Source organism: Hypomesus nipponensis, chromosome 2, assembly GCF_054491055.1.
Source record: "Hypomesus nipponensis isolate SF chromosome 2, ASM5449105v1, whole genome shotgun sequence".
Lineage (NCBI taxonomy): Eukaryota > Metazoa > Chordata > Actinopteri > Osmeriformes > Osmeridae > Hypomesus > Hypomesus nipponensis.
In genome coordinates this window covers 429,600-443,583 of record NC_140362.1, presented here as the reverse complement: position 1 = coordinate 443,583, position 13,984 = coordinate 429,600, and the positions used below count along the sequence as shown (strand labels likewise).

Below are 13,984 nucleotides of genomic sequence, written 5' to 3'. Positions count from 1 at the left end.
TAGCTTCAGGACGCTCACTTCTGAGCTGGTTAGCTTCAGGACGCTCACTTCTGAGCTGGTTGAGCTTCAGGACGCTCACTTCTGAGCTGGTTAGCTTCAGGACGCTCACTTCTGAGCTGGTTAGCTTCAGGACGCTCACTTCTGAGCTGGTTAGCTTCAGGACGCTCACTTCTGAGCTGGTTAGCTTCAGGACGCTCACTTCTGAGCTGGTTAGCTTCAGGACGCTCACTTCTGAGCTGGTTAGCTTCAGGACGCTCACTTCTGAGCTGGTTAGCTTCAGGACGCTCACTTCTGAGCTGGTTAGCTTCAGGACGCTCACTTCTGAGCTGGTTAGCTTCAGGACGCTCACTTCTGAGCTGGTTAGCTTCAGGACGCTCACTTCTGAGCTGGTTAGCTTCAGGACGCTCACTTCTGAGCTGGTTAGCTTCAGGACGCTCACTTCTGAGCTGGTTAGCTTCAGGACGCTCACTTCTGAGCTGGTTAGCTTCAGGACGCTCACTTCTGAGCTGGTTAGCTTCAGGACGCTCACTTCTGAGCTGGTTAGCTTCAGGACGCTCACTTCTGAGCTGGTTAGCTTCAGGACGCTCACTTCTGAGCTGGTTAGCTTCAGGACGCTCACTTCTGAGCTGGTTAGCTTCAGGACTCTTACACTAATGTACCCTAGCAGTGTGTTTGCATACTGGACACTGGACAGATTGCCAACAACAATCTTCAGTAAACACATAACTAACACATAACTAACACATAACTAACACATAACTAACACATAACTAACACATAACTAACACATAACTAACACATAACTAACACATAACTAACACATAACTAACACATAACTAACACATAACTAAAACATAACTAACACATAACTAACACATAACTAACACATAACTAACACATAACTAACACATAACTAACACATAACTAACACATAACTAACACATAACTAACACATAACTAACACATAACTAACACATAACTAACACATAACTTACACAAACACATAACTTACAAAGAACATTTCATAAAACTCACATTTTCTGCAAAATATAAATGTTTGCACTAATTATGTATAATATGTATGTACTTACAGATGAATGGTATCCAAGGCAAATAACAAAAAGAGAAGATAACTGCGAGGCTGTACATAAGTGTTAAGTGCCAGGCTGTGTATAGCTGAGTCTGGATGCTAAGTGACGATTTTTCCGATTTCCCACTCGTTATGTTAATGATTAAACTATCCACTAGTTCAGTGGTTTTCAACCTTTTTTTTCGGCGACCCACATTTTCAAAATGACAAACCATCGCGACCCAAATGATATGAAAAGGGGTGTTTGCAAATGTACAATTTCCCTACAGTTATTATTAATTTGTTCAAGTTTTAACATAATAATTAGTTCTAAAGTATCTACGACACCACAGCTGCCTTGCTAATGCATGCACAGTCTGTGTTTGATGTGATGCTAGTTCGGAAAGAAAGATTTTGGGCCTTTATTTGAGCGCAAAATAGTTTTTGAGCTTAATGTTAAATAAACACAGCCGTTTTTTCATTGGTAAAACCTTGTCTAGTGAAGGTGATGTCTTTTTCAGTCCCACCCTAACGTTTCTTAGCTTGGTTTTCCATCGTTATTCTTCTCCCGGTGCTCCCGATGGCCTGTCTGCTACTGCGGGGCTGTGCCACGGTGGTGGATTTTCAAGTCATAGCATTTTAAATTCTCGTGCTGTCAGGGGGTGCTGCATCACCCTCAGCACCCCTAGTTCATGCTGTCAGGGGGTGCTGCAGCACCCTCAGCACCCCTAGTTCATGCTGTCAGGGGGTGCTGCAGCACCCTCAGCACCCCTAGTTCATGCTGTCAGGGGGTGCTGCAGCACCCTCAGCACCCCTAGTTCATGCTGTCAGGGGGTGCTGCAGCACCCTCAGCACCCCTAGTTCATGCTGTCAGGGGGTGCTGCAGCACCCTCAGCACCCCTAGTTCATGCTGTCAGGGGGTGCTGCAGCACCCTCAGCACCCCTAGTTCCGGCGGCCATGCATATGTAACCTATGTATTTGTTTGAAGCTCATGATCCGATGTTTCTGGTTGGACCCTGGACCTCTGTTGACTTGTCTGGCTCTGGCACATGCGTTGTTTTAGTACCTTTTCTGAAGCCAGGCTAACATAACGACTTAACTCCGAAACTCGTCATACTTTATACTTTTTATACTTTTATACTTATTCTGCGAGCTACACGTGAGTGCGCTATCCTTCCAAACTTCTTCTTCTGCAGGTATAGGCTACGTCCGATTACAGCACCTAGCACCAGCTTGTTGCGCAATCATTTCAAAATAAAAGAAAATACCATATAAAACGGCAATTAAACAGGAAACAAAGCACTATTTGAAAATGGTTGTTAAGTCATTTACAAAAAACTAAGACAAAATAATTATTAAAACATATTTGCCGACCCAATTTTCATCCCCCGACCCAGACTTTGAAAAACACCGCACTAGTTGGCAGTTTACGCAATGTGACACAATAATAACCAAATCACAGTTTGGACTTAAAAACGAATATGGAACTCTAAAGGCAGCGCAATTATGGTCAACTTTTTCATTCAGAAACTATGTTACGGTACATCAAATCATGCAGTGTCAATATCTTTGACTGCAAGGGAAGCTTGGCTTCCCCTATAATGTCCATACATTTATGATGAAATATTTACTATTGTGTGAACATTTTGAATGCGTTAGAACACATTCATCTCGAAAACGAGTTTGTTCAGAATTTGCTACATGTAGAAGCAGGTCTGCTGACTCGACTTCCTTATCATACATTCCCGTAGCGTCACAGTGCATTTCCCTGTTGAAGCCCAGCGTCCATGGATTTCAATGGGGCTGCTTTGAACAGTTTTTTTCAGTGCTTCGAAATAAGGTCATTGGATACATGCTGCGAATATGAACCGCCCTGGATGCTCAGCGTCTCTGGGGGTGAATGGAGGAGTGGGCTGGCCTGGATGCTCAGCGTCTCTGGGGGTGAATGGAGGAGTGGGCTGGCCTAGACGCTGGCCTTCCGCATGATGATTGGAGGGTCTGTCAAAAGACTGCATCTCCTTTTGACTAACAGTAATTTTGTACTATACAAAGTCACCAAAGCTGTTCGAGCTCAGTCCCATCGCGGGTTTTGCAAGTGAAGTCGAAAGACAAACTGCAGCAACCTATTTCTTGTTATTTGCGCAATTGCTAGCCAATTGTCATCATACATTTCATACAATTATACACCACAATCCTTGTTTCAGTTTATCCTAATTCCCACATTTCCTTTGAATTTAATATAGTCCTCACACAGACACAGTGTCCCCCCCTCACACAGACACAGTGTCCCCCCCTCACACAGACACAGTGTCTCCCCCTCACACAGACACAGACACAGTGTCCCCCCCTCACACAGACAGTGTCCCCCCCTCACACAGACACAGTGTCCCCCCCTCACACAGACACAGACACAGTGTCCCCCCCTCACACAGACACAGTGTCCCCCCCTCACACAGACAGTGTCCCCCCCTCACACAGACACAGTGTCCCCCCCTCACACAGACACAGACACAGTGTCCCCCCCTCACACAGACACAGTGTCCCCCCCTCACACAGACAGTGTCCCCCCCTCACACAGACACAGTGTCCCCCCCTCACACAGACACAGTGTCCCCCCCTCACACAGACACAGTGTCTCCCCCTCACACAGACACAGTGTCCCCCCCTCACACAGACACTGTGTCCCCCCCTCACACAGACACACACCAGGAGCTGTTCTTCGAGGACAGACACTACCATGAACACTGTTCTCTCTCTCCTCCAGGAGCTGTTCTACGAGAACAGACACTACCATGAACATTGTTTCCGGTGTTTCCGCTGCGAACGCTCGCTAGCAGACGAACCCTTCACCAGCCAGGAGGAGGCGCTGCTGTGCAACGACTGCTACTGCAACGAGTTTTCCTCCAAATGCGTGGCCTGCGACAAGACCGTCATGCCAGGTAACCCTCCGTGCCAGGCCTGTACTGATGTGTTCCACAGGGCTCTACTCTAGACGCTGTACTGGTAGACTGACAGTAGACGCGCTAGCTGGCTCAAACGTTTTTATTTACATTTTAGTCATTTAGCAGACGCTCTTATCCAGAGCGACTTACAGTAAGTACAGGGACCTTCCCCCCCGAGGCAAGTAGGGTGAAGTGCCTTGCCCAAGGACACAACGTCATTTGGCATGGCGGGGAATCGATCCGGCAATCTTCTGATTACTAGCCCGACTCCCTCACCGCTCAGCCATCTGACTCCCGTATTTGTGCTTTTTTGTGCTATATACACCCTAAATACTCCCTATATACTCCCTATATACACCCTATATACAGCCTATATCAGGGGTCACTAATTGGCAGACCGTGGTCCGGGTCCGGACCCAGGCGGTTTCCTATCCGGGCCTATAACTGATATATTATTGTGAAATAAATTGTTCCTACTAGATGTGGTTTTCTATCTTCCGTGTCCAATCAGGAGCTGTAATAACTGTAATCACCATCTCAACTCTCTCTCCATAATGTTGGCCGCAACCTCTGTGGGGCACGCAGGTTGTGTGTCATTTGCAACAACGCAGGCTAATCGATTTGCTAACGCTACCTGTTTCTTCCTTAGCTAAATACATGGCGTGCTCTACCCAACAAGAAGCAAAAAGTTGATTCTGAAAATCGCACATTTCAAACAAGTAGCCTATGCATTTGTGCTGCCGGTGGGGAGCACAAAACCGATGTGTTTAATCTGCATTGAGAGGGTTGCCCTTGTCAAAAGTAGTAATGTGAAACGTCACTATGACACACATCATAGACACAAAATTCCCCCCAGAACTCTGAGGTAAGGGCCAGAAAAATAAACCATCACTGTTCCGGACCTTGGACTGAATGGAAATTTGGCGAGTGGACCTTTTGGGTTTCTAATTGAGTACCCCTGTCCTATATACTCCCTATATATACCCTATATACTCCCTATATACTCCCTATATACTCCCTATATACTCCCATATACACCCTGTATACTCCCTATATACTCCCTATATACTCCCATATACACCCTGTATACTCCCTATATACTCCCTATATACTCCCTATATATACCCTGTATACTCCCTATATACTCCCTATATACTCCCTATATACTCCCATATACACCCTGTATACTCCCTATATACTCCCTATATACTCCCATATACACCCTGTATACTCCCTATATACTCCCTATATACTCCCTATATACTCCCATATACACCCTGTATACTCCCTATATACTCCCTATATACTCCCATATACACCCTGTATACTCCCTATATACTCCCATATACACCCTGTATACTCCCTATATACACCCCGTATACTCCCTATATATACCCTGTATACTCCCTATATATACCCTATATACTCCCTATATACTCCCTATATACTCCCTGTATACTCCCTATATACTCCCTATATATACCCTATATACTCCCTATATACTCCCTATATACTCCTTATATATACCCTATATACTCCCTATATACTCCCTATATATACCCTATATACTCCCTATATACTCCCTATATACTCCCTATATATACCCTATACATTCCCTATATACTCCCTATATATACCCTATATACTCCCTATATACTCCCTATATACTCCCTGTATACTCCCTATATACTCCCTATATATACCCTATATACTCCCTATATACTCCCTATATACTCCTTATATATACCCTATATACTCCCTATATACTCCCTATATATACCCTATATACTCCCTATATACTCCCTATATACTCCCTATATATACCCTATATATTCCCTATATACTCCCTATATATACCCTATATACTCCCTATATACTCCCTATATACTCCCTATATACTCTCTATATACACTCTGTATACTCCCTGACTCCCTGACAGGCACTGACTACGAGCGCGCACTGACTGCGAGCGCGCACTGACTGCGAGCAGGTACTGACTGCGATAAATTCACAGACTGCCTGACTTGCATTCCACAAGCCATATCCTTGGTGCTTCCAGAGACCAGCTGAAGATGAAGATCCACAGGATCTTTGTCAAAATGTCACTTTCCAAGATACTTTTGGTTGGTCAGTAGGCGGTGCTTTTATACGTGTTGATCTGTTATCTCAAACATAATCTGCTACAGGTTAGGTGTGCAGCATGAAGTATCATGGTGATCTATCCTGGTAAGAAGTGAACCACCATCGTCGTGACACTGAAAATCCAGAGTTAAACCTGAAGATCCCTCACTAACCCTAGATCCGGCTTCGCAGTCAGGGCTCTGGTTAGATTACAGCCGTCTGCAGATTCTCACCACAACAGACCTTCTTCTCTCACTTTTCCCTTCAACACGTTGACACTGTTGCTCTTATCTCAGTCTGCTGTGACAGATCACACCCTCCAGATCCCAGTTTCTCTACCCCCTCCCTTTCTCCCTCTCTACTGTACTCACCCCTCTCCCGTGTCTGTCTCCTTCCCCCAGGCTCCAGGAAGCTGGAGTATGGGGGCTCTACATGGCACGAGGCGTGCTTCGTGTGCCATAGCTGTGAGCAGCCAATCGGCTCCAAATCTTTCATCCCGGACAAGGACGAGCACTACTGTGTGGCCTGCTATGAGGACAAGCTCGCTCCACGCTGCACGCGCTGCAAACAGGTAGGGAGGGAGGGAGGGAGGGAGGGAGGGAGGGAGGGAGGGAGGGAGGGAGGGAGGGAGGGAGGGAGGGAGGGAGGGAGGGAGGGAGGGAGGGAGGGAGGGAGGGAGGGAGGGAGGGAGGGAGGGAGGGAGGGAAAGGATGAGAGGAAGAATAAAGGAGGGAGGGGGAGAAGGAATAGTGAGGAGAGAGATGAAGAGGAGGAGGGGGAGAGATTGGGAGGGGAGAAGGGGGAGGATGAGACCTGGGCAGGGTACAGGTGAGCTGGACCAACACATGGAACCATTGTCATGACTTCCACCAGGCTGACCTGCTCTGGATGGGTTTTTGCTCCTCTGTGTCCAGAGCCTGGTTAAAGGCGGCGTGACCTACCGGGACGAGCCATGGCACCGGGAGTGTTTTGTGTGTGCAGGCTGCCAGGTGCAGCTGGCCGGGCAGCACTTCACCTCCCGGGACGACAGCCCCTACTGCCTGCAGTGCTTCAGTAGCCTCTACGCCAAGAAGTGTGAGGCCTGCGCTAAGCCAATTACAGGTAGGCCTGCCGCCATCACCTAGCAACACCTAGTAATCACCTAGCAACACATGCTTATTACCTAGCAATACCTGTTAATCACATAGCAATACCTGTTATTCACCTAGCAACACATGCTAATTACCTAGCAACAACTGTTAATCACCTAGGAACACCTGATAATCACCTAGCAAAACCTGTTAATCACCTAGCAACAGCTGTTCATCACCTAGCAATACCTGTTAATCACCTAGCAATACCTGTTAATCATCTAGTAATGCCTGTTAGTCACCTAGCAACAGGTGTTAATAGAGAGGGGTGAGTGACATAGCTGCCCTCTGGCTGCAGGGTTCGGCGGGGGGAAGTACATTTCGTTTGAGGAGCGACAGTGGCACCAGGCCTGCTTCCACTGCTCCCTCTGCCACGGGTCCCTGGTTGGGGCTGGATTCTTCCCCGACGGAGACAAGATCCTCTGCCGAGACTGCAACAGTCTATAGACACCCCCTGTCTACCCCTGTCTCATGCTGTCTCCCCCCTGTCTCACCCCTGTCTCACCCCTGTCTCACCCCTGTCTCATGCTGTCTCCCCCCTGTCTCACCCCTGTCTCACCCCTGTCTCCCCCTGTCTCACGCTGTCTCACCCCTGTCTCACCCCTGTCTCACCCCTGTCTCACCCCTGTCTCATGCTGTCTCCCCCCTGTCTCACCCCTGTCTCACCCCTGTCTCCCCCTGTCTCACGCTGTCTCACCCCTGTCTCCCCCCTGTCTCACCCCTGTCTCACCCCTGTCTCCCCCCTGTCTCTCCCTGTCTCACCCCTGTCTCCTCCCTGTCTCCCCCCTATCTCACCTCTGTCTCACCCCTGTCTCACCCTGTCTCATCCTTGTCTCCCCCCTGTCTACTCTCAACCCTCCCCCCTGTGTCCCCCATGTCTCCCTCCTCTCACCCCTATCCCACCTGTCTCTCTCCTCTCAACCCTCTCCCCCCTGTCACACCCCTCTCACCCCTCTCCCACCTGCTGTCTCTCTCCTCTCCCCCTCTCCCCCCTGTCTCCCCCTGTCTCTCTCCTCTCCCCCCTCTCCCCCCTGTCTCCCCCTGTCTCCTCCTCTCACCCCTCTCCCCCCTGTCTCCCCTATGTCTCCTCCTCTCCCCCCTGTCTCCCCCTGTCTCCTCCTCTCACCCCTCTCCCCCCTGTCTCCCCTATGTCTCCTCCTCTCACCCCTCTCCCCCTGTCTCCCCCATGTCTCTCTCCTCTCAACCCTCTCCCCCCTGTCACACCCCTCTCACCCCTCTCCCACCTGCTGTCTCTCTCCTCTCACCCCTCTCCCCCCTGTCTCCCCCTGTCTCCTCATCTCACCCCTCTCCCCCCTGTCTCCCCCTGTCTCCTCCGCTCACCCCTCTCCCCTGCTCACTACTTCTCACTCGTATGTCCTGCTCTCAGGTCTCAGCTCTCATCATATGATGCAACACAAAAACACCAAAAACACATTTTGATTTTGAGTGTCGCAAATGTTTTTTATTGTCGTTGGTCGGCACACAGTATATGAAAACTATAAAAGTGCCTTTATGATTATTTGAGCTTTGATGCTGGCGAGTCAGAGGGACGATATTCTTTTGTTGTCGGGGCGGCTGTGGCTCAGGGGGTAGAGAGGGTTGTCTGTTAATCGCAAGTTTGGCGGTTCGATCCCCGACTCCTCCTAGGTCATATGCCGAAGTATCATTGAGCAAGACTCTGAACCCCAAGTTGCTCCCGATGGGCAGAGTGGCACCTTGCATGGCAGCTCACTGCCATCGGTATATGTGAGTGGGAGTGTGAATGGGTGAATGAGAGGCAAAAATGTAAAGCGCTTTGAGTGCCGCTAGAGAAAAAAACGCCCTATATAAATGCAGTCCATTTACCATTTGTTTGATTTAACTAAAGATGCTGTTCATCTACAAGTTTAAAGTCAATTCTATTACAATGTCCAGTTATGTGTTGATTAAGTCTCATTAAAAATCTAAATGTAATGGGTCCAGCATTATGTGTGTGTGGGTCCTTGACCCTCGGTGGTGATCAGCAGGTCCAGAAGGTTCTGGGGCCTCTCCCTGGTCCCTGGCCCCTCTCCCCTGGTTCCTCTCCCCTTGTCCCTCTCCCCTGGCCCCTCTCTCCTGGTCCCTCTCCCCTGGTCCCTCTCCCCTGGTCCCTCTCCCCTGGTTCCTCTCCCCTGGTTCCTCTCCCCTGGCCCCTCTCCCCTGGTCCCTCTCCCCTGGTCCCTCTCCCCTGGTCCCTCTCCCCTGGTCCCTCTCCCCTGGTTCCTCTCCCCTGGTTCCTCTCCCCTGGTCCCTCTCCCCTAGTCCCTCTCCCCTGGTCCCTCTCCCCTGGCCCCTCTCCCCTGGCCCCTCTCCCCTGGCCCCTCTCCCCTGGTTCCTCTCCCCTGGCCCCTCTCCCCTGGCCCCTCTCCCCTGGTTCCTCTCCCCTGGCCCCTCTCCCCTGGCCCCTCTCCCCTGGCCCCTCTCCCCTAGTCCCTCTCCCCTGGTCCCTCTCCCCTAGTCCCTCTCCCCTGGATCCTCTCCCCTAGTCCCTCTCCCCTGGCCCCTCTTCCCTGGTCCCTCTCCCCTGGCCCCTCTCCCCTGGTTCCTCTCCCCTGGTCCCTCTCCCCTAGTCCCTCTCCCCTGGTCCCTCTCCCCAGGTTCCTCTCCCCTGGCCCCTCTCCCCTGGTCCCTCTCCCCTGGTTCCTCTCCCCTGGCCCCTCTCCCCTGGCCCCTCTCCCCTGGTCCCTCTCCCCTGGTTCCTCTCCCCTGGCCCCTCTCCCCTGGTCCCTCTGCCCTGGTTCCTCTCCCCTGGCCTCTCTCCCCTGGCCCCTCTCCCCTGGCCCCTCTCCCCTGGTCCCTCTCCCCTGGTTCCTCTCCCCTGGCCCCTCTCCCCTGGCCCCTCTCCCCTGGCCCCTCTCCCCTGGTCCCTCTCCCCTGGCCCCTCTCCCCTGGTCCCTCTCCCCTAGTCCCTCTCCCCTGGCCCCTCTCCCCTGGTCCCTCTCCCCTGGCCCCTCTCCCCTGGTCCCTCTCCCCTGGCCCCTCTCCCCTGGCCCCTCTCCCCTGGCCCCTCTCCCCTAGTACCTCTCCCCTGGCCCCTCTCCCCTGGTCCCTCTCCCCTGGTCCCTCTCCCCTGGTTCCTCTCCCCTAGTCCCTGGTCCAGAAGGTTCTGTTCCAGGAGTTCCAGCCGTCCGGGACCTGAGGAACCGCTCCAGCAATGAACGTCCCGGGGCGGTGTGAGTGAGAATGTGCGTGCATTCCGATGTCTACACGTGTTTGACCTATCTTCTGACAGTAAAAGTCATCTAACAGTGTGCATTTACATGTCTACACGTGTCAATGGGTGTGTGTGTACACAGTAAACTTGTGTTTATGCTGACTGGTGGGTTTCATCACAGTGAAGAAGTACAGGGTTAGGGTTAGCCTAACCCATGAGCCAGTAACATGATGAAGTACAGGGTTAGGGTGAGCCTATTATGAAGTACATGAGCCAGTAACAGACAGCCAGATACGTTGTCCTCCCCCCTGTCCTCCCCCCTCTCCTCTCCCCCTCTGGTCCCCCCTCTGATTATTACTTTTGTCACTTGTATTATTGTTTTTATTGATTTTATGTAAAGTACCTTGAGCTACAATTTTTGTATGAAATGTGCTATATAAATAAAGTCTTACTTACTTACTTACTCTCCTCCCCCCTCTCCTCCCCCCCTCTGCTCCCCCCTCTGCTCCCCCCTCTCCTCCCCCCTCTCCTCCCCCCCTCTGCTCCCCCCTCTCCTCCCCCCCTCTGCTCCCCCCTCTCCTCCCCCCCTCTGCTCCCCCCTCTCCTCCCTCCCTCTGCTCCCCCTTCTCCTCCCCCCTCTGCTCCCCCCTCTCCTCCCTCCCTCTGCTCCCCCTTCTCCTCCCCCCTCTGCTCCCCCCTCTGCTCCCCCCTCTCCTCCCCCCTCTGCTCCCCCCTGCTCCCCCCTCTCCTCCCCCCTCTGCTCCCTTCCTCCCCCCATTTGCTCCCCCCTCTCCTCCCCCCCTCTGCTCCCCCCTCTCCTCCCCCCTCTGCTCCCCCTCTCCTCCCCCCCTCTGCTCCCCCTGCTCCCCCCTCTCCTCCCCCCCTCTGCTCCCCCCTGCTCCCCCTCTCCTCCCCCCCTCTGCTTCCCCCTCTCCTCCCCCCTCTGCTCCCTTCCTCCCCCCTCTGCTCCCCCCTCTCCTCCCTCCCTCTGCTCCCTTCCTCTCCTCCCCCCCTCTGCTCCCTTCCTCTCCTCCCTCCCTCTGCTCCCTTCCTCTCCTCCCCCCTTCTCCCCCCCACTATCCTCCCTCCTACATTGCAGATTATTTCACCATAAAAGGAGATGGAAAGCTGGCACATGGATGAGGGGAGAGGCTGCTGTTGAAAGTAGAGAGAGAGTAGAGAGAGAGAAAAAACAGAGGAAAAAGAAAGAGATGGACAAAGAGAGAAAAGGAGAGAGGGAGAGAAAAGGGAGAGATAGAGAGAAAGACAGAAAGATAAAGAGAAATTGAGGAAAAAATAAATTGTGTGTGAGAGAGAGATAGAAAAGGGAAGGGAAGGAGAGAAAAGTAAAGATCAGAATCAGAATTTGGTTTAATTGCCATGTAGGTTTACACAAACACGGAATTGACTTTGGCAGGAAGGTGCCAAACACAAACATATACGGATCTTGTATTAAAAGTAAAAAGTACAATATTTTAACTAATTCTAAGAACTAAACAATTCAATATAAAATATATATACAAATAAGAATAAGGTGCAGAAGACAACAAGGTGACTTGCGCATAGTGCAACAGGTGTCAGATGGACTAATAATAGATCATAGTTAAATGTCAGTGGGAGTCCTTGGCCTTGATGAAGAGGCCAGTAGAGGATGGAAAGAAGCTGATGTTGTGGCGTGAGGTTTTGGTCCTGATGGACCGCGGCCTTCTGCCGGAGGGGAGTGACTGAAACAGGGAGTGTCCAGGGTGGGAGGGGCAGCCACAATCTTCCTCGCTCGCCTCAGGGTCCTCGAGGTGTGCAGGTCTTCCAGGGTAGGTAAATTGCAGCCAATCACCTTCTCAGCAGTGTGGATGATACGCTGCAGCCTGCTCTTGTCCTTGACAGTGGCAGCAGCGTACCAGATGGTGATGGAGGAGGTGAGGATGACTCAATGATGGCTGTGTAGAAGTGCATCATTGTCTTTGGCAGAATGAATTTCTTCAGTTGCAGCAGGAAGTACATCCTCTGTTGTGCTTTTTTGGTGAGGGAGCTGATGTTCAGTTCCCACTTGAGGTCCTGGGAGAGGATAGTGCCCAGGAAGCGGAAGGACTCCACAGTGTTGACTGGGGAGTCGCACAGGGTGATGGGGGTGAGTGGGGCTGTGTTTTTCCTGAAGTCCACAACCATCTCCACTGTCTTAAGAGCATTTAGATCTATGTTATTCTTGTTACACCAGGTCACCAGGTTGTCAGCTTCCCACCTATAGTCGGACTCATGCCCACCAGAGATGAACCCAATGAGGGTAGTGTCGTCCGCAAACTGGAGATGCAGCTGTTGGTGTACAGGGAGAAGAACAAAGGGGAAAGGACGCAGCCCTGAGGAGATCCAGTAGTCAGACATGTGTTCCCAGCTCAACACACTGTTTCCTGTCAGACAGGAAGTCTGTGATCCATCTGCTGGTGGAGTTGGGCACGTTCAGCTGATAGATAGATGAAGAGAGAGGAGACAGAAAAGGAAAAATAGAGAAGAAGAGAGAGAGGAGATTGAGAGATGGAGAGAAGAAAAGAGAGATAGAGAAAAGGAGAGAGAGATAGAGATAGACAGAGACAGAGATAGGTAGAGAGTGAGACAGGACATGCACATCTGGAGCTGCTCTGTGGGGTGGTCGGCTGATCTCGTGGATAAACCTGACAGGGAGGTGAGAGGGTGAGCTTTTTGAGAGGTATGTGTGTTTTGGTTTGACCCATCGCGAGTTATCTGTGTTCTTGCAGTTTTGCTCTGCTCTACTGTACTCTACTGTACTCTAGTCTGATCTACTCTGCTCTACTGTGCAGAGTAGATCAGAGGATTAAGATCATTACACAAAGTTATATTTTGTAATACTGAAGAGCATTTTCCATGCTTGATTAAAGTATATTTAACACTAAATCATAAATAAATGTTATGGTCATTATACTCCATAATGGACAAACACAAACGGATCCACTAACTGTTCTGCTAACTGTTCTTCACTGTACAAGTCTGGAAGACTGGAAAGATATCAAATCACACAGCGCCCTCTTGTGGCTGCGTGAAACAGCTGAAGAGACAGAACCAGGTCAGGTCTCGTTAGGAAGGACCACATCCAAGCCCAGCAGCCCCAGGGGAGATGATGATCTCCTGCTGGAGGGAATGTCTCACAGTCCAGAGGAGCAGAGAGCTGCTCCCATCACAGTTGCTCACCAGCAGCCTGGACTCTGCAGGGCTGGTCTCTACAGGGCTGGACTGGGCTGGTCTCCAGACTGGTCTCTGGGCTGGTCTCTACAGGGCTGGTCTCTGGGCTGGTCTCTACAGGGCTGGACAGGGCTGGTCTCCAGACTGGTCTCTGGGCTGGTCTCTACAGGGCTGGACAGGGCTGGTCTCCAGACTGGTCTCTGGGCTGGTCTCTACAGGGCTGGTCTCTGGGCTGGTCTCTACAGGGATGGACAGGGCTGGTCTCCAGACTGGTCTCTGGGCTGGTCTCTACAGGGCTGGTCTCTATAGGGCTGGTCTCTACAGGGCTGGTCTCTACAGGGCTGGTCTCCAGACTGG

The 13,984-nt window shown here is 51.1% G+C and overlaps 1 protein-coding gene across 1 annotated transcript in view; it reads left to right on the top strand.

The window, feature by feature from the left end:
• Nucleotides 1–8,271, top strand: part of fhl3a (four and a half LIM domains 3a) — a 32,791-nt gene extending 24,520 nt beyond the window's left edge. Inside the window, exons 3-6 of the mRNA XM_084702164.1 lie at nucleotides 3,835–4,009; nucleotides 6,535–6,704; nucleotides 7,048–7,234; nucleotides 7,562–8,271. Coding sequence (XP_084558290.1) covers nucleotides 3,835–4,009; nucleotides 6,535–6,704; nucleotides 7,048–7,234; nucleotides 7,562–7,710 — 681 coding nt within the window. The 3' untranslated portion in view covers nucleotides 7,711–8,271. The remainder of the gene's footprint in view (nucleotides 1–3,834; nucleotides 4,010–6,534; nucleotides 6,705–7,047; nucleotides 7,235–7,561) is intronic.
• The last annotated feature ends 5,713 nt before the right edge of the window (nucleotides 8,272–13,984 follow it).